Source organism: Talaromyces proteolyticus (assembly GCF_021365285.1).
Source record: "Talaromyces proteolyticus strain PMI_201 chromosome Unknown BGW36scaffold_2, whole genome shotgun sequence".
In the NCBI taxonomy this organism is placed as follows: Eukaryota; Fungi; Ascomycota; class Eurotiomycetes; order Eurotiales; family Trichocomaceae; genus Talaromyces; species Talaromyces proteolyticus.
Window position 1 is genome coordinate 3168950 of NW_025764278.1, and position 24614 is coordinate 3193563.

The 24614-nt window shown below is 46.1% G+C and overlaps 7 protein-coding genes across 7 annotated transcripts; 3 read left to right on the top strand and 4 right to left on the bottom strand.

The window, feature by feature from the left end:
- Positions 1–372: 372 nt before the first annotated feature.
- On the bottom strand, positions 373–2777 carry BGW36DRAFT_370901 (c-24(28) sterol reductase). The gene is made up of 3 exons (XM_046215294.1): positions 2611–2777; positions 1483–2514; positions 373–1435 (listed from the first exon to the last, which is right to left on the bottom strand). Exons 1-3 carry the CDS (start codon positions 2646–2648, stop codon positions 826–828), a joined length of 1680 nt encoding a protein of 559 aa, XP_046077235.1. The 5' UTR covers positions 2649–2777; the 3' UTR covers positions 373–825.
- A 1934-nt stretch (positions 2778–4711) lies between these two features.
- BGW36DRAFT_444921 (putative LaeA-like methyltransferase) lies at positions 4712–5773 on the bottom strand (the record flags this gene model as incomplete). Its single annotated transcript, XM_046221654.1, has 4 exons — positions 4712–5160; positions 5223–5479; positions 5540–5650; positions 5715–5773. The coding sequence occupies 4 exons, from the start codon at positions 5771–5773 to the stop codon at positions 4712–4714; spliced, it is 876 nt and encodes a 291-aa protein (XP_046077236.1).
- An 807-nt stretch (positions 5774–6580) lies between these two features.
- Positions 6581–9043, top strand: BGW36DRAFT_335495 (phenylalanine ammonia-lyase; the record flags this gene model as incomplete). Its single annotated transcript, XM_046212941.1, has 3 exons — positions 6581–6909; positions 6977–7083; positions 7149–9043. The coding sequence occupies exons 1-3, from the start codon at positions 6779–6781 to the stop codon at positions 9041–9043; spliced, it is 2133 nt and encodes a 710-aa protein (XP_046077237.1). The 5' UTR covers positions 6581–6778.
- Positions 9044–9053: 10 nt separating this feature from the next.
- Positions 9054–12133, bottom strand: BGW36DRAFT_370903 (putative RING finger domain protein). Its single transcript, XM_046215295.1, has 2 exons — positions 11525–12133; positions 9054–11460 (listed from the first exon to the last, which is right to left on the bottom strand). Exons 1-2 carry the CDS (start codon positions 11780–11782, stop codon positions 9520–9522), a joined length of 2199 nt encoding a protein of 732 aa, XP_046077238.1. The 5' UTR covers positions 11783–12133; the 3' UTR covers positions 9054–9519.
- An 865-nt stretch (positions 12134–12998) lies between these two features.
- On the top strand, positions 12999–15870 carry BGW36DRAFT_423741 (uncharacterized protein; the record flags this gene model as incomplete). The annotated part of the gene is made up of 5 exons (XM_046219869.1): positions 12999–13550; positions 13603–14346; positions 14394–14500; positions 14563–14725; positions 14779–15870. 5 exons carry the CDS (start codon positions 12999–13001, stop codon positions 15868–15870), a joined length of 2658 nt encoding a protein of 885 aa, XP_046077239.1.
- Positions 15871–19153: 3283 nt separating this feature from the next.
- Positions 19154–21713, top strand: BGW36DRAFT_370911 (putative Na/H antiporter). Its single transcript, XM_046215296.1, has 5 exons — positions 19154–19653; positions 19716–20383; positions 20443–20525; positions 20589–21000; positions 21068–21713. The coding sequence occupies exons 1-5, from the start codon at positions 19536–19538 to the stop codon at positions 21530–21532; spliced, it is 1746 nt and encodes a 581-aa protein (XP_046077240.1). The 5' UTR covers positions 19154–19535; the 3' UTR covers positions 21533–21713.
- A 57-nt stretch (positions 21714–21770) lies between these two features.
- BGW36DRAFT_313854 (major facilitator superfamily domain-containing protein) lies at positions 21771–24562 on the bottom strand. The gene is made up of 12 exons (XM_046212526.1): positions 24131–24562; positions 24017–24074; positions 23816–23954; positions 23678–23756; positions 23438–23624; positions 23283–23388; positions 23105–23229; positions 23004–23048; positions 22840–22943; positions 22731–22786; positions 22562–22677; positions 21771–22510 (listed from the first exon to the last, which is right to left on the bottom strand). The coding sequence occupies exons 1-12, from the start codon at positions 24285–24287 to the stop codon at positions 21997–21999; spliced, it is 1686 nt and encodes a 561-aa protein (XP_046077241.1). The 5' UTR covers positions 24288–24562; the 3' UTR covers positions 21771–21996.
- Between the last annotated feature and the right edge of the window lie 52 nt (positions 24563–24614).

Here is a 24614-nt window from a genome sequence, read left to right on the forward strand (position 1 = left end):
ATTTAGCAGCCTGCATATCACATCAATTGATGAATCCAACTGTTCATTTTTTTAAAGTTTTTTTGTGTAGAATGAACAAACTATAAAGGAATATCTATTTATTTTCATGTACAACCTTTCCAATAAGAGACTGCTCATTTCAGTTACGATATTGCTGACCCCTCCTGTTTCTAGGAGGCGGCAGTGACTCACGCAGTAGGAGGAAAAAGGACAAAAATACAGCCGCATTCAAAAATATGACTAGAATTCCTTCATTGAGGTTCTATGGACTTTGATATGTATTTCCAACTCTGAAGATCAATTGACCTGTTGGATAAGTATGAGGTGCACATGTAGTTGATATTTATTGTGGAGTGAGAACAATACATGTCTGCAACAATTACACCTGAGCTTAATCTTCTGCAACACTATTATTATTCAGCCCTAGCTTACCAATATGATATGTAAAAGACCAGTAAAAGCGTAGCATAATTTTATTCTTGTCATGCATGGATTAAAAACCGCAATAAGGTAAAATCTTAAATCCATCCACCCATTCAGCCCGTGTTTGAGCTTGAATTTAAAAATGGCCTAGGCCTCCCTAGAACGAATCCTGCTAATATAGAGGGAAAAGGGGGTATATGTACAATTATAACACATTTTGTGAACGATATCAAGATAAGCATAGGATGAAAACAATTAGAGAATGAAAGGGAAAAACGCTTTGTGAGGCGACTGATTAGACTGAATGGATGTTATGGATTATACATATGAAGCGTCGAAATGAAGTGTGACCAGGCTGAAATTATGGTGTTGCGGTCTAAGTCCTAGTGTTTAGATCACGTACTAATTGTCGTGGTTAGTAAATTGTTGTGTTAGATTAAAGTAATCGGTTGCAATACTTACGGGAATGAATAGATATGGAACACGTCTCTCATATTCCAACCATGCCTCACCATACTTGCCACGGCAGCGTTGGATGTCACGGCTAGCGCGATGAGTGATCATGGCGGCAAAGAACAGTGGATAGAACCAGGGGAACGGGCTTGAAAAGCCGGTAATAAGACCCCAGTTCAAGGCAAAGTACAGATCGCAAGTGTAATGAACTTTACGTGCCAAACCATACCACCCAGACACGAGAATGGTGCCTCCATTAGGAGTCTTAATGACATCGGGGTTTTCCACAGTCTGCCAGGGCAGTTGAGGGAAAGCTTTGCGGAAGACGGTGGTTCCACGCTCCATTTGACGGTAACGATTCTTTTGGCTGTTGGCTGTATCCCAGACCCAGTAAACGAAGAGATAAGCGACGTATAGGAAGGCCAGCACATAACGGTTCCAACGGTAAGTGTCAGGATGATGATTGGCAAGGTAGATTGTGCAATGGCAATAACTGAGAGGAACTCCAGCCAGGTTCCAGAAGATAAGCATAAAGCCCCATTTTTCGTAGTACATATCCCTATATTTTCTTAGAAGGAGAAATTCGCCGTACGATCCAAAACTTACCAGGTTGAAATAATGCACTCCTCTCCTTTGGAGCAGGCATTGGCATACAGAAAGTGTGCCATGAGAAGAAAGCCGACTTCGCCAGAAACGTAGCCGTACAACTCGTATTGACGAGCAGCGGCACCCATGGTGACTAGCAGAAGGATATACCACGGGAGTCGCACCTCAAAGAACATTTTGAAGTCTAGAATGCCAAACATGCGGGGATTCAACTCCGCACCCATGAAAAAGTCATAGATGGGATAGCCAGTCATGCGGTGTTGGGCTCCACGGGCAAGAGCGGAGACGTAGGCGACAATAGAAACCAAAAATCCTGAAAGGATAGCCACGCTCATCAAAGGTCCAAACTCATCAATGATAGTGTATAGTTTGAACAGTCCACTAAAATGTAGTCCCAAAGCGACTACCAATGTCACATAGAAAGCAGAGACAGCAGAGCAGTAGTAAGGGAGTTTCTTTCCTCCTTCGTGAGGCAAAGGCCGGCCCATTAAGGTGATACCCGGGAGAACGAGGTAGCAAATGCCCTCAAAGATAAAGAACACCCAATAAATTGTCCATGCCTTTAGCGAGGGGAAGGCGCCGTCGTAGGCGAGACGACCAAGATGTGCGACAAACTCGGACAGGCTCTGACCTTCGGCTGGAAGAGGTGGTTTGCCATTGTAATAGGTTGCTCCAATCCACATGTAGTACATTAGCGTTGGGAACCCAACCATCAATGCAGCGGTACCCCATGATCCTCCGAACTCGAACTCCCCGCTGTAGTCGATCTTGGGATCCTTGCCCTCGATCCAGCCGTCAATGACTTTCGGGGAGCCGTTAGCATGGCCATTGGTATGGCCATTGGCATGTCCGTTGGGCTTTTCATCTTCCACGGTAGCCTTAGTAGACTTGCGCTTCCTGGGCGAGCCCTTATTTTCGCCGTCCAGGGATGTCGGGTTCATCTTGGTCGTTGTTGGGTCAGGGGTAATGGAAGCACGGCTGCGAGTCACACGGCGTCCAGGAGTCTCAACAAAGTTGGGACGCTCGATTTTCCTGGCAATAGTGTCAAAGGCAAGAGTTAGAGAGTGAATTGAGAAGAAACAACGTCGTCAGCCGAAAAGGGGACCGCAGCTGCCTTCAAGTACTGACCTGGGGGTCCTCCCCGTTTGCGAGCGCGTCAACGTCATGACGGGTAGAGTCACCTGCTCGGATTCCGTGTGGAGCGGCGGGTGGAAAGATGGTGGCGATTCAGCATATGAAGCGACCTGGAAGTGGCAGGTCGAATAATATTAGGAATTGCCAATTGTCAATGATTGATCAATAATTGTGAGGCGAAAATGTAACAATACGAATTAACTACTTGTTTATTTTTTGTGGACCGTGGGGCTAGTCTGTATTGGGCGCCGTGGAATGCGCCAGGCTGGCTTAGCGGGCCGGGGTGCAGCAGTAGTCCTTACCTGCCTACTTATTATATCGTGTTTATGATTTATGACTGTTGTAGGTTTTTAGTCTATTGTGCTTGTTGCCATGTCTAGAGAGTAGATAACCGTTCTTCGTATTTTCATGCAATTCTCTCACAAGGATTAATCGTATTTCCATAAATACATTCGATAGTAATACGCAAAGTCATGAATGCATTGCGGAGGCCTCGGGGGCCGCGGGATCCGCGTTGTCTCCATATTAATGTGACAAGGGAGATATGAAAATACCGCCCTGGATAATTCTTATTTATGTATATACGCAGCCAGTCTTCGCAACAATTTATACTTCAGAGACTTCTACTTCTTGAGTACACTCTCTATTGCATATCACATTTGAACTTACGCCGGTAACAGACATAGTAGACTACAGATTTAAAGTCACCAATTATTCACCCATAGACAAATAATTGATGATGACTAGATACGATGAAATAATGACTGATTGAGGAGTCTTTTATTAGTTTTACATTTTCGAAGACATATGGTTGCTACCTTGCTTCGTTGTGTATTTCAGTTGTAAAACTCGTGATTGCTTCTTAATTAGCGTTAATATCCCTACACCTCCATGAAACAGCTCTCCATGTTTGTGTTCTAATTAATATTGTTCCGGGGTTAATGCAAAACTTGAGAAATTGCCGGAGTTAATCTTTTGTCTCCTGTATTCTCCGTCAAATGGTCTTCTCTTCCATGACCTTTGATAGAAATCTGTATTTTGATAAACCCATTGATAAATCCAAAAGTTGCCATTCGCTGTGTTATTCCTGTTGGCGCTCTTACTTTTTGTCGCTTCTTCCGATGTTGCACGTGTTCAAGTTGGTGAACAGAGTTAATTCATTTATTCGACGGTAGTTTGCATATTTTGCAGTCCCTAATATTCCTAACGTAAGAATCCAGGTGTAGAATAACCTGTAAAAAAGTATATCCCTTATTCTGTTGGAAACAGCGCTTCACCGAGATGTACCATGGTTGTAGATCGGATTATTAGTAGATGAAAGGTGTGGTTGGTTCCACGTCTCAAAGCAGGCCGCAGATTGAACCATGTTACTTGGATCATTTTTGGGCTTTTTATCTGTAGTGGTGAAGTTACAACATTGCCTTATTGGAGGAAGTGAATTATGTGGCTAGTCAGAGAAAGAAAGTGATATGCACCGATGTGGAACCCTTTCATGGTGTTAATGATACGTGCTTCGCAACTATAGGTGCAATGATGCTTTTGATGTTAGACAGTCATATTGCATCGTCAATCGAAGATTAGGTTTCGCCAAGTCCAGATGTCGTACTCCGATTCTTAGATTCAACACCATTTTGGGATATCTGCTTATGCGTGCCGAGAAAGCTAAGAAGTGGATTTCCTATGTGCTTGAACCTATCATAGCATTGCAATGGAGAGATCACGATTAAAATGCAAAGTAACTATTTATTGAAGTTCTGTTAGGCCAAAGAGTTTCGAAACCCTTAGATCGTGGGATATATCATCTCTGGCGAAATCTTAGGGTTAGAACATGCTTGTCAAAAGTTTCGAGTCTTTCAAATAACTGCATCGAGTGAGATACATTCATAATTAATTTTTCTCGGGAAAAAGGAATTAGCGGGATACCAAAATTTTGACGTTGCTATTTCTATGCCCAGGGTTTAAAGCCGTGAATTGAAAGACGCTTAAATGTCATAATTTCGAGCAGGAAAGAAGAAAAAAACTGTCTGGTCACGAGGGAAAAAAATTCAGTGGCATTAAGTAAATCCATTCATTGCTGTAAAATATACTTTAGCTACTAGAGAATGCTGCAGAAAGTTTGGCCTTTTTTCTGCCCTACTACGACACTTACTTCTCCCCGTGGGACCAATTTTGCAGCAAAAATTGTTCCCATCTCTTTGATGATCTCGTTTGCCGATTTTTGATTAGTTGAATCCACACCTTTCTCTTTTTCAGATGTCTCCAAAGCCCACGGAATAAGCATTCGCAGGGCATTATGCAACCACTTCTGCATGATTTCGGCGCTCCGTGGCTGCTCGCTGGAAACGTAGTCGTGGCTAGTAATCTTCACAAGCCCTTTACGTTTAAACGTTTGCTTCAGTAGCTTGGGAGCGGAATCGCTATACTGGGCACTGTTCAGTCCATCGTTGACGATTTTCATGATCTCAAAAAATCGTGGATTTTCTTGGTTTAATTGTGTAAGTGCATGGTAATCAATCTCATCCCATTGTAAAAAGCCACCGGGCTCTAAAATTCGAGATAATGGACTTAGTTAACAAAATGACGGAGTTGGAGAGAGAGAGTCTTACTCAACAAAGTCATCAAATTTGCAACCGCAATCTCATATTCGCTCTTCTTCAAGCCACAGAATAGTAGTCGAACATGGACAAGGTCATACCGGTTTAGATGCGCATCAGAGAAAGGTTTGGTAATATCCTGCACTGAAAAATGTATTCCCGCATGTTCTCTTGGAAACTGAGAGTCTGAGATATCAAATCCGTGAAAGTACCGAGGTCGATCTGTAGGAATGTCCTTCAACAATGTGCAGATGTGTTTCAACCATACACTGTTTTATCTTAGCCCTCTGCTTTTATGAGTGGAAATGTTCATTCGGTAAGAATATTACCCAGTTCCTGTAGCGATATCTGCAATGGCGTGGATATTGTCAATAGCTATTCGTGAATGAATAGGACTGCCTCCGGCTAGTTCGGTCAGAAGCGTATGTTGTTCATCTAACCTATGAATGAATTTATGCGTCAGAGAAGGCTTTGTCTGCAGTAGAAATTAAAAAAATTGAATACCGAGTTGACTCAGTTGCATCACGATTAAGAATATAATGGCCTTCGGTTTCTGTTGCCATCTTGATAACTGGTCAGTCCACTCCACTGAAAAAAAGATCTTATATTCCTTTTAATTTTAACTGTGTGGATAAGTCTCCCATTAATTTCAGGTCTACACCAAGCCCTTTGAGTTATATAAGATCTAAAGGATTTACCCGCATTGCAGATTATCAGCTGGAAAAAGTTTCAACGAGATTGTAGCAAGTGTCTTCTGGCGTGTCTAGTGAGAGTACGGGCTACAGGTAGCAAAACTCTCTTTCTCGGCTCCAAGAGCAATAGAAGTGTATTGACCAAAAATGAGGAAAAGACTAGAGCATAAAGTTGCATATTGCTAGCCCATAAAAGAAAACGTCTCTCTTCGATTTCATGGACTTTGGGCAATCTCAATACTTCAGATAGAGCGTTGTGGTCTTAATTTTGATTTTCACACTAAACATCTTAGTCCTTGTGAGGAATCTATTTGAAAGTATTCTGCAGTTTAGTGACATTAGTATAGTAGGATGGGGTGTATCTCGGACATTGTTTTGACGTAGCTAGAGGTGATCATCAACTTTTAGTCGCGGAAATTCTAACTAGTACGTAGCATGCATCCGAACTGTAAAATCCAGCCCACTTCATTACGTCTGATTTGCCATATAGAACTCTCAAGTAAAATTTAAACTCTCATATAGCCCAATTTTGAGATGAAAATCATGTGTGTCAAGACAGGTAGGGAGATATTGTCTAGTGTGGAAGATTGTATGCAGAGGTCATGTGGTCAATTGGTCAATGGAGACTGGTTCCATTTCAAATGAAAAAGAGACATTAACGAATGCAACTGCAACAGGGAATTGATGACAAGACACTTTACCCCGCTTTTAAAGTTCTCTAGTGATAAGGTCAAGGGTATGTCCGTCCTAAGATGCCTGTAAATGAAGATATTGAGATAAGTATAAGGATCCCCCGTGAATAATGCAATTTGCATACTTACAGTCGTTCCCATCATTTCACACATCTCAACTAAACTTCAAGAACAATAAAACATCATGGCAGAAAAATTGTCGCAGCTGAATACGGCAGTTAAGCACTGGAGGCGCTTGGAACAACGTTTGGCAGGCGAAGAGATTGAGATCAAAGGGAATGGGCTGGATATCTCTACCGTAGTGGCGGTTTCATAGTGAGTTCGTCCCTTTAGAGACTCTTAAATTGTCGATTCCAAGCTCGCTAACAGCCTAAAAAAACAGCTTTGGCTGTGTTCCAAAACTCACAAAAGATCCGGAAGTTCTGAAAAGAATCGAATCGAGTATCGAGGTCCTTAAGGATCAACTATCGAAGGGTTACAGTATATATGGTATGTTACCCGCATTTTCATGCCCAGGAGGCTAAATTCATTACTAACAAGCATCATAAATGTAGGAGTCAACACTGGTTTCGGTGATAGTGCAGATTCTCGCACAGAAAGAGCAACCACCCTACAGACGGGACTTCTTCAACTAACCCAGGCCGGTGTCACCACCGCAATTGACAGAGGTGAAGCCGATTTAGGTACCCTTCTTCGAGCCCACTCCATGCCGCCTGCTTGGGTGCGCGCTGCTATTGTCGTGCGATGCAATTCCAATGCAAATGGGGTTTCCGGTTTGACCTTGCCAGTTCTGCAGTCCATGTTTCAGCTTCTAGAGCACCGGATTACCCCCATCGTGCCACTGCGTGGCTCGATATCTGCATCTGGCGATCTCATGCCGCTCTCTTACATCGCTGGCACGATTGAAGGAAACCCAAATATTTATGTCCAGCTCAAGGACAAAGTTACCTCTGAGTCGAAAATCATGTCTGCCCCAGATGCGCTCCGTGCTGTTGGCATGCAGAGTCGGACTATGGGGCCCAAGGAAGCGCTTGGTCTGATAAATGGAACCGCATGCTCAGCTGGGGTCGCGAGTGTAGTAATGTTTGAATCGCACCGCTTAGCTCTTCTCACCCAGGCACTATCTGCTATGGGACTTGAAGCGCTGATGGGCAATTCTGAGAGCTATCATCCCTTTATCTCCTCTGTCCGACCGCACCCGGGACAGATTGAATGTGCTCAGAATTTACTAGTTCTTTTGAGTGGCTCTCATCTGGCAGCAGGCATTCTTCAAAACGCTGATCGAGCACGCACTGGCTTGGTTCAGGACCGCTACGCCTGGCGCAGTGTTCCTCAATGGATTGGTCCGCAATTAGAAGATCTTCTTTTAGCCGATCAGCAGATCGCAACTGAACTCAATTCAGCTTGCGACAACCCTCTTGTAGACTCAGTGAACAAAGAAATTTATACCGGAGCCAATTTCCAGGCAGCTTCTGTCACATCGGCCATGGAGAAAACCCGAGTTTGCCTCCAGATGTTTGGCAAACTGCTCTTTTCGCAATCAACCGAGCTTATTGATCCAAATTACAATAATGGCCTACCAATAAACCTGACTGTCGATGACTCTAGCGTCTCATTTACGATGAAAGGTGTGGATATCAGCATGGCGGCATACATGGCCGAGTTGGCATATCTAGCTAACCCTGTCTCCTCCCATGTGCAGACAGCGGAGATGCACAATCAGGCAATCAACTCCCTGGCCTTGATATCCAGCCGATACACAATGCAGGCGGTCGAACTGGTCTCATTGATGTGCTCTTGCAGTCTATACATCAGCTGCCAGGCTCTAGATCTACGAGCTTTGCATCTCGCGTTCCTGAAGGAGTTGCCTTCATCACTGCATGTTCTCAACTCTCGCATCTTTTCCTCGTACGTCGCGGAACCGGAAATACAACGGCTGAATTCGGTGATAGACAGACACGTATCAAAAGTATGGCTTGCTAGATCCCGTCTCAGCATCCCTGCAAGATGTGAAGTCACGATGAAAGAAACCCTTGTGGTGTTACTAGATTCCTTTGCAGAGGCGGAGTCGTTTAACAGACCCAGTCTTGCTGACTTCGATGCCTGGAAAACGCAAGCAATAGCCATCTCTAAGCGCATATATCAAAATAATTTTGACAAGTTTTCTCGTCGACAGCATACTGCTGAGCTGCTTGGCGAGGGCTCTCGGATATTGTATAAAACAGTCCGAGAGAAACTTGGGGTCCCGTTCCACTTAGGTCTGGTGGAGCATCCAACTGAACAGAACCCTACCATTGATGGTCGACCCAAAAAGACGATTGGCTCCTGGATTTCAATTATCTATGAAGCTCTTCGTGAAGGAAGGCTGTTGGGCCCGTTGATGGAGTTGTTGGAGAAGCACTCCCAAGAAAAAACAGACAGCCATGTGCGAGAAAAGGCCAAATTATAAAAAGCAGAAACCTGGATGAATTATGTAGCTCTTATCGCAGTTCTTACAGCAAGATCCTTTCCTTGAATTGCACTCTGGCCACCAGAAATTGGCATGTTGCTCCTTAAAGGTAGAAACAGTGCATCCGTCTATTTTATCTGTGGAGAATGATGAAAGGGAATGAGTGTCATCCGTGAAACGCATTTGTACCCTTGAACAAAACACTGAAAAGGCTTGGTTTTATATACATTTCATTTCCATTCCAATATTTCTAGTGGACTGAATATTCTTCATTTGTATAAGTAGGTTGTCTGCGTATCAAGGTGGTGTATATGCAAGTAATAGCATAAATCCAAAAGGGTCACTGTACTCCATATGCTCTCGCCTAGCAAATGAAACAAAAAGAAACAAAAAGAAACAAAATAGACTCAACGCCCAGACCTCATGAACCGGTACTCATTAATTCAATGCTGTCAAACTTGTGCCATAACAAAGCGTCAAGCACCTCGCTGAATGTTAGTTGACATCAGGGTGATCTTCTTATTCTTCTTTTTACGACCACCCGATGCGATTGGAGTATCATTCATAGTCTGTGCAATAAGCTCGGCCTCCTGCTGCTCCACGAGGTCGTCCTCCCAGCCTCGAAGCCAGCCGTCATTAACAGGCTGCTGGGTGGCAACTGGCGAGTTGGAATTGACTGCGGCAGTGCCCCATACAGTACGAGCCGTTGGAGGACTCGTTGAAGGTGAAGCCAGGGCTTCAAACCGAGACTGCATCTGACTAGTCATAGGGGGTGAGCTAGCAGGATCTTCCGCATCGGCCGTGAATCCGCTTAGAGGCAAAAAGTCTTGCTCGGAGAAAGGTCGTTCGCTGCTGTCATAGGTAGACTGCTTGCGGCGAGCAGCTGCCCAACGCTTTTCGTCCTCTTCCTTTTCTGCGCGAAGTCGATTTTTCTCGTCCCTCGTTTCTTTATCGCGGTTCCGCTGTCTCCTTTTATTTATTTCGGTATGAAATTGCTCTAAGACTTCCGGAACGACGATGTCAGTCCAATCACATTCAAGAAAGCTAACTTCGCATCCATAAGGAAGATGTCCAAAGTATTTGGCACGTTTCCGCAGCTCGTCGTCGACAATATGCCCAGTCGATATGTGTTCGACTCGTGGAAGAATAGTTGCTGGAAACAACGAGTAATCGCCAAATGCCGTTTTCAGAATACGTATGTCAAGGGGCGACAGATAATAGTGCGGCAGGCATTGATAGAAGTAGTACGGCTGGTCATTTGAGGATCCCGCGTTCTCGCGGTAAGTTGATTTCTTAGCAGGAGACTTCGGTTGCTTGTCTTTCTTTCGAGAATTGACTGGGTCATCGGTATCCAGCTTCAAGGCGTCCATCTCATGGGCCAGTTGATCGGATTGGACGGCAGCCAAAGGACTGCCATATCCATGGTCACCAAAGTAATTTAGAGGTTCTGAAGAGGAATGCGTTTTGGCAGATTTAATAGCCTGTTGGTATGCATACATGTCAGGAACACCTTCTTGGGGTTGCTCAAAATGAACTGGAGCATGTACTGGCTTCTTTTCGGTGCGAATAATATCGGGAGGATTGCCTATCCCCCGAACCTTCTCTTTGGCTTCATTAATGCTATCGATTGCCTTCCGCGACCAGGTGGTGTCATCTCCAAAGAGAAGCTCATCTTCTTGTTGCTGTCTCTTCAAATCTTCTATTTCAGCCTCGTACTGAGCAATCATGTAGTCTTCGCCACCCTTCATTATACGTGCATAATCTGCAACCTCTGCAGCGTGATACCATGGAATATCATCTTCAGGGCCAAGATCCTCCGCGCCATCACGAGGGAGGGCTAAAGTACTCCCAGGATTTCGCTTCAAGAGACGGAGTACAACATCAGCACCTTCAACTGGAATATCATTTTCCTGGCCGATGAACCACCGCACTGGACGGCAGTCAGAAACGTAAATAGTATCCCAGCAAATTGGGCATTTCTGCCACCGAGGCTTCTTCTCTGGCATTGGCATCTCGTCATCGGTTGAGTGCATGAAGCGGATAAGACAAGAGTAACAGAAAATATGACCACATTTCGCCATTCGAGGCGCCACCGGCATTGAAAGACAGATCGGACAGCTTGTAACTTGGGTTTGTTCCGACGCTAGGACCTGGAGGACCGAGTTCCAATCCAGATGCACATCAGCGTTCTCCGCTTGAGCATGGTAGCTGTTTTGGGGATTCACGATGAACCGGTAATTTGCGTGTACATATCTAGCTTTGTCGACTGAATGGTAGCCTGAGCCCATTCCCCAAGTTGGGTTCCTTCGCGTGCGATGCGGGGCGGTTTGACGGTGAGGTCGAGGAGGTAAGGAGAAATTCATTAAATGGGTTATGGACGTCTGCCCTCTGCGGTTCGTGGTCGACCTCATGACGGCCTTGAATAAATTGTTTGTGAGCTTTGGCTGAAATATAGGATCATAAGCTAGCAGGGTGACTCACAGCCTCCGCATCCTCGTCCACTAACGAGGGGCGATGGTGTTGTTTATGATTGTTCTTTCGACTCTGGCTGTTTCTCGCAACTGGAGAGGTTCGCGATGTAGAGCCAGCTCCAAAACTACCAGTCCCTCCGGGGCGTCTCTGGGCACCTCCGTCGGCAGAATTGGAGGGGCCTTGGAAGGACGCGGAAGACGAGGAAACGCTGGAATTGCTGACAATTGCTTTGGAGGAGCCAACAATCTGTCCGTTCGCGGACGACATAACTTGTGTTTCTGAAGATGGAATGGCCGCTAGCTTCGCATGGAAGAGCTCAATGCGGGTCGCGAGCTCACGCGTGATGTCTTTGCTGGGGTACTGGTACCTCGTGGCTAGAAATTGCGGGTTTCTAAAGACTGATCCCTCGAGTATCCAGAATCTGGAGGTTCCATCAAGCTAGATAGCGCATTCAAAATACAGACCCAGAGCACGAAAGACAAAGTACGAGCTACACGATGTCGGAGGAGCCCGAGGGCCACATGCGTGCTGCCCGTGAGATGTTGTTGACGAGATTGCCCCTCGTCGGGATGGAGCAATCGGGATGTAAGTCGGGGCCGCCGTTATGTCATCTCCCCTTCACAGCTTTTCTTGCCATACTGCGACTGCCTCCTGAAGCTTATTAGAGATAGTTTCATATTTCTGTACAAAAGCTGGGTTTTTAGAATTAATATAATCGAGGCTTAGCATCTTTCTTCCCCTTTTCTTTTTATTTTGGCAACAAATTACTTCTAGTGTCCTGACAAGTCAAACATTGCATAGGAAAGCTTTTGTTAAGTCCGGTAGCTTGCATACTATCATATCTAAAAGCAAAGCTTCAACTTTACTATTTTCCTGCACAATTCCTCGGCATTCAGATAGCTCTCAGTGCTTTTCATTTCCCATTCACTATTCGTTTTCTCCCTTGTGGTCACTGGCCAGGCTAGAGGAAAACTCAAGGCTGGCATCGGCCTGTTGTTGCCTGAGGCATCCAGAGCGGCGCCAAAAACATCTATCGACCTTGGTTTTTCCTGGCCGCCATCGGGACCTCACCTCACCTCCACTCGACAGGGCACTTGCAACCTCTGTCCCTACAGCACAGCACCCAGGCTTGTTCGCAGGAGGCTTCCGCTGTCCTACTTTTCTCTTCCCCTCCTGGTGAGTCCCTGCTCTACTCCCCAACCGCCCACTGCGGCCCCGTGCCAAAAAGAAAGGCGTCGTCCCGCAAAACTAACCTCATCTCCGCGATCGCCAGCTGACAACAACCCATCCTCAAGCCCAGAGTGCCGTCATCAACAATCCTTGAGTCAGTGATTTCCCGGCGCACAGTATGGCTATTTAGGCGACCGGGCAGAAAGGTTCAAACTTGTCGAATCCCCTCCTGGTCATCCTATCGCATGGCTTCCATTCAGGCAAGGCAAACTACACCAACTGTCTGGTCATGATAAACCATCATCTGCCCGCGATGCCCCATGGGCAGGCGGCATTGCCGCCGCCCCCTCCTCGAAGACAGCATGATATGCATTACTCGCCAGGGCCACCAAATATTCGCTCGCCTCCCGTGTACATGAACTACCACCCTCCCCCAGTCAACGGCCATATTCCTCCTGGGTATGCCCAACATTATCCACCGCCATGGTTCAATGGATACCCACAAATGCATCCTCCTCCCCCGGGCGCGACTCTACCCCCTGGTTCTCTTCCACGTCCATATCAGCCTCCATACACGGCCCATCCCCCGTTGATAGTCTCGTCTTACCCGCACTCTCAGCCAGTCATCGCTCCTATCCACGCACCGCCAAATACATTTCCTCCTCTACCGAGCTCATCGACTTCGACGCCTATACAACACACCATCTCTCCCCCGCCCATTGCCCAGATTCCTATGCAAGGTCAAGAACGGCCCTCATCTTCGGTACAATCCGTCGTGTCGACCCCCAGTGCGGCAGTACCGTCCCCCCCGGTTCCAGATGTCCCTAAATCATCGCCATATGCCCCAGAACTATTCGTCGCACCTGTAAGTTATATTATATTCATATCTCACAAATAATATGCTAATTTTCTGTCAGCTACCGTGGCTCTCCGTGCCAGACAAACCATTTCCTCCCCGCGCCCCCCATAGACGGCGCAGTGGTCGCTCGTTGAAAACGGCTGTCGAATTTCCAACGAGAAATATATCCTGGCAACATGTCAATAGGCTTGAGGAGCGACAAATTCCCGTGCAAACCAAACATGCATATACTACAGGCCCTGGCCCTTCTGAGCCACAGACTCCGACTACTTCCCAGGCCCCATCAGAGTCAAACTCAACCCACCCTACCACTCCGTCTTCTGTGGTTCAACAATCCTCTACTCGCTCTCGGGCCCAACCTCAGACTCAGACAATATCTTCAAAGCAGACTGCACCGTTGCTTCCAGTGGTCCCTATTTTCCCACAAGCCTCCCAGACCACGAAACAAATTCCAACTCCTCAAGATCAATTAGATGACACTCAGACTAATAATGAGAATACACCAACTCATGTCAAGGATGAGATCGAAAACACAAGTGTGGCGTCCGACAAACCCTCAACACCGCCTAGGGCAACCCCGAAGTCGTGGGCCGATCTAGTTCGCTCTAAAGCTCAGTCTCATGTTTCCGAAGTCGCTGCCAGTGCTTCAACCGAGGTGGGAAATGTACAGTCCTCTCGAAGCGAATCACTAGTAGACGTGCTGAACAGCCTTGGTCCTAATGTTGAACAATATGGAGAGAAGATTGCTTTTCTTGAACCAAGGGGCCTTGTCAACACTGGTAACATGTGCTATATGAACTCAGTAAGTCTTATAATACAGAATTCGTGTCCAGGCTAACATAATTCCAGGTCCTGCAAATATTGACATTTTGCGTGCCCTTCTACCAATTTCTAGATTATGTAGGGCGTCGTGCCGCCCACAGCTTCAAGAGCGACGTACCACTGATTGATTCAACGTAAGTAATCTTAATAAGCTGATGAAGATGACAGTGTCTGACAAGTTCTGTATCTTTTTCAGAATCATGTTCATGAGAGAGTTTCGAGTGATCGATGCAGCTCGATCAGAAGACCAGTTGCGCATGCGACTGAAACATGGGGAACTAGAAGAGTACGGAAGTGCATTCACACCTGAATTTGTTTATGAAGTCATCCGCCAGCTTCCACGCTTTCGAGATATGAGGGTAAGATCTGATAAATTTTTCACGTTCTGGTCAACTTAACTAACGTCGATTAGCGTGGTCATCAACAAGATGCTCAAGAATTCCTCGGTTTCTTCTTGGAAGAACTGCATGAAGAATGCGCACAAGCCTTACAAGGCGCTACCCAAGTAGCCACAGACAAGTCTACTACCCCAGGAACCGAGACTGCTATATCTGATTCTGGAGTTGATGGGTGGCTCGAGGTTGGACATAAGCAAAAAGCGGCTGTTACCCGGTCGTCTGGCGACATTAACTTCGAGTCACCTATTACCAAGATTTTTGGTGGAAAAATTCGATCGGAATTCAAAGTGCCCGGAAATAAAAACTCTGTCACTTTAGAGCCTTATCAACCTCTGCAGCTTGATATTGGGTCCCCAGAAGTCAACAATATCGTCGATGCCTTGAGAGGCTTGACCAAGCCTGAGACAATCCATGGCGATTTCAATTCTCCAAGAGGCTCCAAGGTGTCGGCTACCAAGCAAATATTTATCGAAACCTTACCCCCCGTACTGATCCTTCATCTCAAGCGATTCCAATATGACAGTGTCACAAAAGGCACACAAAAGATCTGGAAAAAAATTGGATATCCTCTAGAGTTGGAGATTCCTCGCGAAGTTTTCCCTTCTCACCGACGCAATGCCATGGCCATCCACAGCGCGCTTCCTAAGTACCGGCTTATCGGAGTCATCTACCATCACGGAAAAAATGCCAGTGGCGGTCATTATACAGTAGACGTGCGGCGTCAGGATGGCCGCGAGTGGATTCGCATGGACGATACTGTTATTCGCCGCGTACGCAGTGAAGATGTCGCTGAAGCAGGAAGCGAAGAAGATCCTAAAGTCCTTGCTGCTGCATTGGAACAACACAAACGGGACCGTAACCCAAATATCTACGAACAGATTGATCAGGATGAGCAGACAGATGATGAAAAGGGATGGAGTCAAGTCAATGCACCGGGGTCCAGTGGGCATTCAAGCAAAAAATCCATCAATCCCGTGCCGAATGGTGTCTCGTCCCCGGCAACGTCGGCAAACTCGCCTGGCACTAGAACACCCCTTGGTCGATATGGATCCCGCGATAACAAGGTTGCATATCTTCTGTTCTATCAGCGTATTTCTTCGGCTTGATTGCGATTATTGCCTTGCTTTTCAACCGCTTCTGGCCCTCCTCTTCTAACACATTTGCATCGTGAGCGTCTTCCCGATTGTGGAGGGTTTTCGTATCTATTGTTTTATGACCTCACCATCCTCTGCCAGCTGTACACACAAGACTAATATATATGCACGTGACATATTTCGGGGTTTCACCAATTTTCACAGAGTTTGGCGGATGTACATAAGGTGGGCATTTCTGTTCTATCTCTTTCAGATTTTGTCACGAGGTCATGACTTTCTGTTTATTATATTTCGCTGCGGCTTTGAGGAATTGGGGAAATGCTCTTGTCTTAGCATCAGTCATTGCGCTTGCCTGCGTTGTGATTATTACAGACTTTATTCAACACTTGACATTGGTCTGGATGTATGTTTCATTTTCCTTCTTCATCATGTGCTGTCCATGAGCCAAGCTAGCGTCTGGGTCTGGTCATACTTGAGCCAAGCTATACCCTTATTATTTCTACTTTCTATGCCCATATATCCCTTTTTATGTCCCTTTTACTTGAACTTGGAATCAAGTTCCTTGAAATTTGGCGCCCATCATTTCACTTTTCAAAGGCGGAGTGGGTGGATGCTAGTGCAATATCTCCCCATATGTCCATGGATAGATGGCTTTTCAACACAAACGGCCAGGAAGATACAGAGAACGAGGCTGGGTGGTTTGAGACTGGTCCAACAAAGAGCGAGACTCGTCTTCAGGATGCAACGGTCGGGGAAGTTGAGAGGGCTTGCAAAGGCGATGGCAAGTCGTAGGTTTTGACGTCCTTGGAGTGAGGGACGATGTAGGATTGGATTTTTCCTCTTCTATTCATGTTTGCTTTGGGGCTGGATTGCCAGCTCCCGGACAGACGAGGCTATATTTTCTCTCTCAAGATGGTTCAGCTTCTTGTACTCGTCGTTGTTCGACATGTTGTTGTTCGACATGTCTATTTGGTTCCTCTTGTAACCCTGAAGAACGACTACAAGACCTTGTACATCCCAAGTCGTGTGAGCTGTGCCCTCATATTTTCGAAGAGTCAAAAGTTTTACTATCAATTTAATATGTGCCATTCAAAAGAATTTTATCCAATATCCAATATCCAATATTAAATAAACAACAGGACTTTTGAATTAGATAATAAGAGAAAGCTGCAGTCTCGACCTCCCACGCCGCTGGACAGGGGGGTTGAGTGGCCAATTAGCGCGCGGCAAGCTACCTGCATGCCAACCTCCTACCTCCCCCTCCCGTTTGTGATGTCAGTCTTCTATGAGGGGCTCTCTTCACTCACCAGCCTCAGGAGTCCTCGCGCGAGTACTGTCTGTCTATTGTTTGCCCAAACAGCAAACGACCGGACCATTCCTGCGGCACTGCCAACAATTCAAGTCCTCTTCTCAAGACAAGCGACTTTCGAAACCGATTCATGAGAAGCAGCAAACTCGTCCTCTCCCTTGCCACCAAGACGTACGAATACCATACACAGTGTACAGCCGACTTTGTTTTCCCCCTTTAAGCATGAACAATTCCACAACTACGCCTTCCCCAAGCCCGGGCCCACCCAGCCCGAAGCCAAAACGCAGCTCAACCGCTGGGGTCAAGCGAAAAGCAACGATGCCGCCAAAGTATTATGCTGTCAGGCAAGGTTTTAAGCCAGGCGTATACTATAACTGGCCTGAGTGTTTTAAACAAATCACGAAATTTAAGGGAGCACTCTGTAAGTGATAAGAACTTTTTTCTTCAATGCAAGGTCCAGACTCGGTTTAACTAACACTGCATTGTTGGTTAGATAAGACGTTCGAAACCAAGGCCGACGCTGAGCTATATGTCAATGGCGGAACGCCGGCAGTCGCTTTGAGATCTAAGAAAGAGCCAACCCGGTTTTACGCTATACAGCGCGGGCATACGCCGGGAGTCTATACAGAATGGGATGAAGCTCAGAAACAGATCAAAGGGTTTCAGAATAGACCTCTATTCAAGAAATTCAATACGCGGAAGGAGGCAGAGGAATTTGTTCAACGAGGACTACCAAAAAATAACCCGACAAGGCCAGTCCCTGGCACGATGGCAACGAATCCTTCTGATGTCAATGGTGAAGAAGTGCCGGCGGGAATCGCGCCTCTTCCACCGAATGCCGAAGATGGGTTTGACCCGAACATTCTTCTTGATCCTGCTACGGGCAAAGTCGTGTACAAAACTCCCGGTCAGAAGTTGGCAACAAAAGCGCAGCCAACCGCACCTCCGGGAATGCTCCGAATATATACCGATGGAAGCTCTCTAAATAATGGATTCGATGGTGCTCGGGCCGGTGTGGGTGTGTACTTTGGCCCTGGTGATAACAGGTAAGAACTGACAATATTTGGATCAATTTTCTCGGATATGGGCATGTCTTTTGACGATTGATCTGTCGTTCCTAGTAGAAACGTCTCTGAGCCACTGAAGGGCGAACGCCAAACAAATCAACGCGCCGAGCTGACAGCAATCCTGCGTGGTCTCGAGATTGCTCCACGGCACCGTCCCGTGACGATTGTCACCGACAGTCGGTATGCCATCGATTGTGTGACTACCTGGTTTCCCAAGTGGGTTCGCAACAATTGGCAAACGGCAAACAACAAGCCAGTTGAAAACAAAGACTTGATTCAATCGGTCCTTGTCAAAATAAACGAGCGTGAGTCTTTGCAAGTTGAGACTAATTTCGAATGGGTCAAAGGCCACGGTAGCGACCCCGGAAATGTAGAGGCGGACAGACTGGCTGTTGACGGTGCAAGGAAAAGTGCTGATAGCGCCTCAATCGCTGATAATCTCCCTGACGAACTTGCTGATGACCTGAATGATTAATGACTTTGCCCCTTATTTAATTCGTTTTTCACAATAGTCACTTATCCTGTTTAATGCATTCTATCGCCACACAACTGTTCCCAAGAGCACCATGTATGTAAGAGTGGTCTATCTGCAATGGCATTGAAGCAAAAAGGAAACCGGGCCATTTTCGACCTTTAGCTTGTACATTGTAAGGGTATGTGATGGCATAGTTTTCGATACCGCATCCGGCTGTCAACAGCTCTCCTTCAGGCCCTTTCCAAACAGTACATCCCTTAATTACATACACCCAAATAATCCTCGTGCCTATATGCACTTCCTTTACTGTTATTGTTAATTTCCTAAATATCCACCCACCTTATCTCCATATCTAGATATCCATTCCACGGCACATGCGGAGATAAGCACGTGGGGCGCTTTACTTTGAAGTTTTCGCAAACCCCGCTAGTGATCGACTATCACCTTCACCCAACTTAATGCTAAATTACATGGCTATTCATTTCTTCCTTGGAGATACCACGAGTAACTGATTGCTATTAGACAGCAAGACTTGTTTCCAGGCTAGAATTTACAAACTGGCGTGCTCAACTCCTGCATTATCCTCCTTTTCCATGTCCGGAATCTGGCTCTGCTTGATGTGCACAGTTTTCAATACTATGGTTCAATAACATTAGCTGCCCGACGACTTTACGCTGACGATTTTGAAAACAGCGAAAGTCGTAGCATTGCTCTTCTCTTTATTTTATTTTCTCACCAAACCGGCTCTGCGTGAAAGTTCAACCGATCTTCGACTGTGATTTGTCTGTCTCGAGCAAGGAAAAAATAAACGAGACGGCTTGACAAAATGCCGACCCTCGAGATCAACGACTTTAACATCGTATGCTCCGTCCTTGGAGGTTTCATTACACTCTTCGGACTGGTGTCCTATCTATTCAAGGAACGGTTCTACCTGTCAGAAGCATGTGAGTGTCCCACGTGTGATGCAGTGACGCTTGGCTTTATGCAGGACTAACCTAACCGGCAGTGATTTCCATGCTTGCAGGCATCGCATTTTCGCCTCACGCCGCTAATTTTATCAGGCCCATGGACTATGCCCTGGGCTCCCAGGCCAATCTGGACACGATCACGATGTACTTCACTCGTCTTGTTCTCGGCGTCCAGTTGGTTCTCGCCGGCGTTCAACTTCCAGGCCGCTATCTGCAACAGGAATGGAAAAGCCTATCCTTGCTTCTCGGGCCCGGGATGGCTTTTATGTGGCTTGTTAGCGGCCTTCTTATCTGGGCAATGGTGCCCAACATTTCATTCGTCCAAGCATTGGCTATCGGCGCTTGTGTAACGCCTACAGATCCCGTTTTGTCAAATTCCATCGTCAAGGGAAAATTTGCCGACAAGAACGTGCCACGGCCTCTGCAAAGGATCATTGTCGCCGAGTCTGGCGCCAATGACGGCCTGGGCTATCCGTTTCTTTTTATTGCTTTGTACCTCATGAAATATACCCAAGGTCCCGGCTTCAGTGGTGGAGGAGGGAAGGCGATTGCTTTATGGATCTACGAGACATTAGTCTATGAGATCTTGTTAAGTATTGTTTATGGAATCGCAGTCGGTTGGTTGTCTATGAAGCTGCTGCATTGGGCTGAGGAAAAGCGATATGTAGATCGAGAAAGTTTCCTTGTCTTTGCAATTTCTCTGGGAGTGAGTTTCTACGCCATCAACAAGCAATACCACGTACTAATTACCTGGCTACGAATTAGCTATTCATAATGGGTACTTGCGGTCTTTTTGGGACGGACGATTTGTTAGCCTGTTTCATAGCCGGAAATGTCTTCACTCAAGAGTAAGCCAAGAATCTTCCCACCGCCCAAGCTATATCTATCCCCCGACTGACCGAGAAACCCAGTGACTGGTTCCGTCTAGAAACCATGGACGACTCCCTCCAACCGACTGTTGACATGCTTCTCAATCTTGCCATATTCATGTGGTTTGGTGCCGTCTGTCCATGGGTTCTTTTCGCTCACAATGACATTATCCCCATCTACCGTCTGATTGCGCTCGGTATCATGATCCTTCTGTTCCGTCGGCTCCCTATTGTCTTCGCCATGCACAAATACATCCATCAAATCGAACAACTCTCCCAGGCCGCTTTTGTTGGATTCTTTGGACCTATCGGCGTTGGCGCTATTTTCTACCTGTCAGTCTGCAGACAGTTCCTTCTTGAAGAGATGATCGTAGACGGAAAGGTTCGCGACGATGCGCAAAAGACGGCTGATGCAACTTATATCGTGGTATGGTTTCTCGTCATGTGCAGTATCGTAAGTAATCATTCAAAGTCTCGCCTCGCCTCAATGAAATTTCATTCAAACTGACCCGTCGAGACAGATTATCCACGGTCTCAGTATCCCCGTTGGAAAAGCTGGATACCATATCCCACGCACAATATCCACGGCACTGAGCGTCTCCAGCGCAGAACCCGACCCGATCCGCCTCCCCAATAGCCGGAGTACGCACAGCACCGCAATGCCAACTACGGGCAATCTGCGCTACAATCGGAACCGGAACCGTGAGCGCGGCCGCCGAAACACGCCTCCTTCCACTGTATTTCGGATTGGAGGCAGCCCGAGCCAGCAAGAGGCGCATGTCGCGTCACCTACAGATAGTGCTGCGGGGCTTCATCCGGGAGGGAGTCAGAGACAGCAGCAGCATGGTGAGGAGGAGGGTGGTGTGGCTAAGCATTCAAGCATGCCCGCGGTTCCGACGCAGGTTGCTGTGCATGAACCTATTCGGCCTATAAGACTGATAGGGGACGATGGTAGGGTGGAGACGCTGAATGCCAATTTAGAGTAAACATTCATGGCGGTTGTTTGGACTGTGCATGCGTAAGGGGGCGTGTTTGTGCAGCTTTTCGCTACATGGAAACAGATATATGAGCAATAGAGCTAGGGGCTGTACGGAGCAATGTAGTAAATTGGATATTAGCTGGCAGTACATATACAGAGAAATAAAGGTCATCATTAAATGTCTAATATCAATATCTATGCCAAATCACATAAACGAAATACAGACTTAGATTCAACAAGTACACCCAGTTTGGTGACTTGACATAACAAAGTAACATTGAAATTGACATTAAGAAATGCGTATGAATAAGTAAGTTATATGTGCTCACCTAGACTCTTGCCACCAGATACACAACATAAACTAGGTACCTTGTAGCCCTAAGAAATAAAAGATATTGTTTGCTCGTACAATTCATCGCAGAAATATGAAGCAATTGAAGCTTTTCAGTGAGCAGCGAGACTTGTCCCCAATCAAATCATTTTCGATGGACGAGTCTCCATCTCAATATTAACAACAGAATCCGCTGGAAAATGAGTCATCATGATACGATCCGGATACGAATACTCTCCAGAACACTTTGAAGATGCAGCACGCGACACCGGCGACGACGATGATGAGTCGGATGATATCAAGGTCTCGGACTTAATGAGATCGATGCTCGAGTCCGTTGTCAGATGGTTGGTTTTGATTGCCGCCCCGTTGGTATTTTCGATGATTTCATCGTCCTGCGGGCTGGTACCAGCAGCATGAGATTTTCGGGTCGAGATTTCTCTATTATGGAGACGGCGCACTATAAAGCACATAATAATAAGGAGTACAGACATGAAGGAGACAGTAACGTATCCCTTGAAGTACCGCGGAGCCTCAACTTGCTGCCAGACAATGAGTGGTAGCCATATCTGCAAGATGTATGCGACTTCGTTCATCGCCGCAATGGTTATGGCGCGCTCCTCGCTGTCGTCTTCGCAGACTTCGTTGGCCCAGCTGAACATTTATTGTGAGCAAGATTCATGGCGATTGAGAAAGCAGACTCACGCCATGCACAGTCCACCCAAACCATAAGAGGCGCCGCTTGCAATGAAGCAAGTCCATTTCCACCATTTGGGAATATCCCACACCGCCAGAGATACATAGCATATGATGTTCACAACCTGTAATTCAATTTTAGGCTTATTTTGTTGAAGAAAAGTTCAGCCACACTTACCCCTCCAAATACAAGAGGTGGCCAGCGTCTGCCTCTGAGAATGGTATCCGATAACCCTAATGAGATAGTTAGGATAATGGTTCCGAGATTTGATTTAATTCAAACCTACAAGCATATATCAATGTCATTAAAACCTGAAGAGCAGAAGTGGTTGTCGAATAATTATTTATTTGTGATACTGTGTACTTGGGATGTTCTGAATGCCCCAGATATCTAAGGCCGTGAGCAAAATCCGTTTATACTTCATAACACTGGTTAGGAAAATTGACGTACTGTTGAAATACTGGTTGTGTGTTCGTGGATCCATTGTTGAATGCTCTGGAATTCCCGTCAATAAATGCTGATCAAATCATACAGGATAGTGATTTACTAACACATAGAGAAGAGACAGCAAATAAATATGCCAGGATGAAAAAATCCTCTTCATTTTTTGTTTTGTGTAATTCGAGCGAGGCTTCCGTCCCTCTAGTTGCATACGAAGCTGAGACAGTTTTATTTCCTAAATACGTTAGCCAATCCACTATCAATAAGAGAAATGAAAGCTTGACATACCTCCTCGCTGAGATACCATGATTTGGTAATTTCGGGCACGTCTGGAAGTAAGAAGTATCCTGCTATAGCCATAGGCAAGGAAAGTGAACCATCAATAATATATGCCCTGAAATGGAGTTAGAGCTTCGATCTAGAAGTTTTACTTTTTCAAATACCATTGCCAGCCTTTGTGACCCCCAACGCCTCCCAGGTGGTATACTCCTCCCATCATATAACCCGATACCATTTGTCCGACCGCGCTACACATTTGCAGAATACAAGCTCTCTTTCCGAGTTCGTCTCGTCTGTACCACGAACCAAGTGAATGTTGGATCCCGGGATAATAACCGCTTTCACAGAGGCCTGTGTACATCAGCTTATAGACAGCGCTTATTCTCGGAAATAAAATCACTCACCAACAAGGAACCGAATGATGTAGAATTGATAGGCTCGGTTACACCTTGATAATGACAGGGTAAGAACGGACCAGCAGACCTGAGAAAATAAATTTGTGAGTTTGTTGGATGAGAAAGATTTTCAGAGGGATAGGGTACTTCTAAACTGGGTATCCAGTATCTGGGTCGCACTCGACTGAGTATAATGTTACTGGGGATCTGCCCCAACATGTATCCTAGAGACCACGCTGTCTGTATATAGTTAAGTTGATTCTGGTATAACCCTAGGTCTTCTTTCCTTTATTCGAATCCAAGTTAGAAAGGTTCCCCACGGTTAAGGATTTAAGATATATATCTTACATCCCCGAAACAAACGCATTGTTGATGTTATACTGGTCCACGCTCTTGACGAAATAGCCTGGGGGTAATTTGTAAGCTGAGTCAATGAATAATACAGATTCCTTAAATACTCACCTACAGCCCCAAATGAAAGAATAGCAGCGTCAAGCTTAGTCAGTAATCGCCGCTCAGCAGGTGGTTTATCGAAAGTATCCCATAAGTAGCCGACGAATTTTGTCCTTTTCTTTCCCTGGTGAACTTCATCTCTTGCTTTGCCGTCGTCGACTGACATTCTGCCCTAGTGAAATTCCCCTAGGGTACCTCTTACTCTGGTAATGAGCAAAAGGCTGTCTCGGTTTTCTCTTCAAATGAGATGAGATGAGATAGGAGGCTGCGCTAGCAGTGTAATAACAACTAGCTGTGAAAGCTATGGAGAATGCGACGTCATAGAAGGGGGAAGGTCAATCAGGACTTTAGCTAACTCCTTGTTTGGAAGAGGGCTAGTAATCCTGATATTTTTAGAAATAGTGTAGGAACACCAGAGTGCTGTCAAGCATATTGAGTTTCTGAAGGGGTCGCGTGTGCTTTGCGGACCACCGTGTATTTCATACTAGGAAAT